This window comes from Austrofundulus limnaeus, unplaced genomic scaffold (genome assembly GCF_001266775.1).
Source record: "Austrofundulus limnaeus strain Quisiro unplaced genomic scaffold, Austrofundulus_limnaeus-1.0 Scaffold33, whole genome shotgun sequence".
Classification (NCBI taxonomy): domain Eukaryota; kingdom Metazoa; phylum Chordata; class Actinopteri; order Cyprinodontiformes; family Rivulidae; genus Austrofundulus; species Austrofundulus limnaeus.
In genome coordinates, this window is record NW_013952435.1 from 2,206,594 (window position 1) to 2,210,550 (window position 3,957).

General features: G+C 37.3%; 1 protein-coding gene across 2 annotated transcripts in view; it reads left to right on the top strand.

Annotated features, from left to right (window-relative positions):
• The window catches only part of unc5b (unc-5 netrin receptor B), a gene marked incomplete in the record, with an annotated part of 99,811 nt that overhangs the window by 62,994 nt on the left and 32,860 nt on the right, over positions 1 to 3,957 (top strand). For both annotated transcript variants that reach the window (XM_014005994.1, XM_014005993.1), the window contains 1 exon segment: positions 1,717 to 1,897. In XM_014005994.1, the coding sequence (XP_013861448.1) occupies positions 1,717 to 1,897 (181 nt within the window).

Here is a 3,957-nt window from a genome sequence, read left to right on the forward strand (position 1 = left end):
CTCCAATGTTGAATGGTAGTTTTTGAGTGATAAGCATTTTTGCATGTCCACACACCACTGTTTCATATGAAGCCCCCTCCTTCAATATGGGGGTCTATCATAAAACCGTTGGCTGACGCGGTGAAGGTTGAACTCATCTACATTCCTGCCAAATTTCACGTTGATCGTTGCAGCCGTTTCTGTGCTACGATTGACCAAAAAAATCTTGAAATATATCAATAAAATAAACCTCCGGTTTGCTTTCCTGAATGTAGATTTCTGTTCACGAATAATTTGCTCAACTGTCCTCATTTATTTAAAGGGGACGTGTGCAAAATCCCCATTCTTAGCCATTAAATGAGTCTAAGAGTGCATAAAGTTTGAATTTAGTCTCTCCTGTTGCAGCGTAGATATCTTTATATTCTATGGGGCGGGAGCTCAGCTGCAGACTGAGCTCCAGGGAGGAGCTAGGTACAAAAAAGGCGGAGCTTTGTAGCAGAAAGCATTTAGGCAGCTCCACATGACTACCACAGGAGATTTAAGGATTTCTCAAACATGCATTGAGTCAAAGCAACACTCTGGGGATGTTTTTGATGAGGGACATTATAACATGATTTAAAGCTCAAAAAAGTCAATTTTGCTTAATACGTATGAAGAAATTTATTGGGGTTTGTTTACTTCCTGATTTTTAAAAGCTCCACATATTCTGTAGTTTTTTCTTAGGTGAAACATGATATAGTGCTATAAACTAGTGTGCGATTATTTCTGTGATTAAATTGATGATTTTATGTACAGACTAGTCTAGATGGCCAGAAGATATGATCACCCGAAGCAGGAAGTATTTAAGTAGCTACATGCCTGAACACATATTCAACACGTAGTTACTGAATGTAAAAGAAAGCTGGAAAGGAATTACGTTGAGAGGATTTGACCCCGGAGCAGGAAAGTGTCCCCACAGAGATGTCAAACTTAGTTGGCGGGGTCAGATCCTGAAGAAGTTGTTATAAGTAGCAATACTTCCTGGAYTCTTTGCTGAAWGCACACAGAGAAAGCATTAAATCCTGTGTTTCAGTCCAGCGTGCTGCTGTGCTTGTATGAATTCTTTTCACATTCAAACATTCAAGTATTGGTATATTTCCTATCTGGTTACGAACACGTCTRAATTTCTTTCCAGAAGGCTTTAAAAGCATGATATGTGTCCTTTAAGTAGCTTAAAAAACCTGTTTACATTCCTTAAAAACACATAGTATGAAAGCATATTAAGAATACATCATAAAGGGCATAAAGTTAGAACTTTAAAGTAAGTTTGAAGTCCAGTAAGAGTTGTGTAGCTGTTAGCTCGCTGTGATTTGATGGAAGTTCTGTTTATTTTTATTCTTTTGAACGAATGATAAACTTTCAGAAGTGTTTGATCATCAGTGTGCACTGTGGTGTTTAAATCCCTGCAGGTTTATTTGTGTTTTCTGACAGGCTGTGTGTGTGATGCAGAGTCATGTTCATGCATAAATACCTCCTAAATTATATGAAGAAAATCAGCYGAAAAGTATYCAAGWTAAAAATCTGGATTAGTTTCTAATCTCTACTCTTGCTTCTCTTAATAACTACCCTGTTTGTTGTTATTCTAACTGTTGACATCATTAATAATCCTGGTGTGGATTTTTTATATTTTCTTTTGTTTTTGTTATCAACTTCCTGATCTTAATTTCGATGCAAGGTGATYGTTTTGCTTCCTTCAAGGTGGACTGGCTGAAGAACGAGGAGCTCATAGATCCGTCGCAGGACTCCAACTTCCTGATCACCATCGATCACGATCTGATCGTCAAACAGGCCCGACTCTCGGACACGGCTAACTACACGTGCGTGGCTCGAAACGTGGTGGCTAAGAGGCGGAGCAGCACCGCCACGCTCATCGTTTATGGTAAAACAAGCTTTCCACTTTCTCCCCTGCCTTCTCATGCTTCACACGCGAGACTAAAACCTCATCCCATTCATGGTGAACGGTGGTTTTGATTCCACACTATGAAATGTTGGTTTTCCTGACATGTTTTGGGAGGTGGAGTCATCCCTGTGTTCCTTGGTTTAGCAGTTCACAAAGTGCCGTGATAATCGGGTCATCTCAAATCTGACATTTTAGCAGCTTTTAAAGTTTTTCTCTGTTTTTAAAGACAGTTTTAGCTGGAAGTTTACCACTTATAGATATGAATGTKACCAATTTTTGAAATTATTTTCTATAAATACTGTAAGAACCGAGGTACACTTCGCTGCAGCATGCAGAACGGGGCGGTGACGGACCTTTCCGTCAGTCCCATAGTTTATATGGAAATGGGACAATTGCATTCCGGAAATGAAGGTTGCGCGGAATTAAGAGAGCAAAGGAAGAAGAAAGGAAGAAGTTAGAGAGTTTCTTCTACTCACTTGAAGTACTCAGAGCATTATTTATTAATTTCTTTTATCCACCTCCCCAAACACAGACCCTCAGGTTAACCTCACAGGTTTAATGCCTAAGGTTAACCTCACAGGCCTAATGCCTAAGGTTAGTTTGTTACTGTAATATAATATTAATATCCAAAAACAACAAAGATTTAATAAAGATTTGAAAATGAAAAAGGGACATACCACGTGACATAACACGTTGTGTAGCCATTTCCTTACTGTAAATTTTCTTTTTTTATTTTATTTTTTTATTAAACAACAAAGAACACACAAAATGATACAATGTACAAACAATAAGGCGTATTTCAAACAAACAAACTTGCATAAAAGAGAAAAAGGATGGGTGCAAATAAAGATAAGAAATTCCTTACTGTAAATTTTGTATTGTTAATGTTGATAGTGTTCGATAGAAAATAGTGTCACTAGCGCCCCCTTCATGTTCGGAATGCAATAGTCCCATTTCCATATAAGGTATGGGACYGACGGAAAGGTCYGTCACCGCCCCGTTCTGCATGCTGCAGCGAAGTGTACTTGTAAGAACCGGTAATCTGGGGCCATTTTCTTCAGTCTCCGAAGTGAGGGGGTTCAGGAAATAGACCAGATCTGTGGTAAACTTTRCATGTCTGTAAATAAATATTCAAGTCTGACAACTGGATTGATGTCCTGTGCATAAATTAGTCTCTGATTAGAAGTTATTTTGGGCCAGTTATATGGGATAAATCTTGTGCCAGCAGGAACTGAATTTGAATTGCTCAGATTGAATCTGAATGAGCATAATTTGAAAGTGAATGCATTGGTTTGAAAATGAATTTTACTAAATTGAAACTAAATTTAATGATTTGAAACTGAATTGAAAGTTTTGTATCTGAATTAATTTGCTTTGAAACTGTATTTTGGTTTATTAAAAATTCAGTTTGACTACTTTCAMTTTCAGTTCCATAATTAAAATTTTTGTGTCACACATCCTGGTCCTTGAGAAAGCCAGGCAGAGAAATTAAACACAGATCCACAGATTGACGTTTCACTTTGGGGAAGTTTCCCTTCTGTATGTAACAGAGTTGATGCAATCCACTGTAAAAGTGACAAAAACAGGCAGTTATTTTATTGCAGTGATTAATTTTACCTATATGTAGAAAATGTTACATTTACATCACATATTGATCAGATGCTGCTGCTGACTGATCCATGATGTGATGTAAGATTTTCTACATAAAGGTAAATTTAATCACTGCAATAAAATAACTTTGTCTGTTTTTGTCACTTTTACAGTGGATTGCATCAACTCTGTAACCTACAGAAGGAAAACTTCACCAAAATGAAACATAAATCTGTGGATCTGTGTTTAATTACTCTGCCTGGCCTTCTCAAGGACCAGGATGTGTGACACAAAAATTTTAATTATGGAACTGAAATTTACAGAAGAGCGTTGCATTCACCAAATAAAAAAAATTAGACAACTGATCTCATAATTACGAGATCTTATCTCATAATTACGAGATCTTATCTCATAATTACGAGAAAAGATGTCATAATTATGAGGAGTCC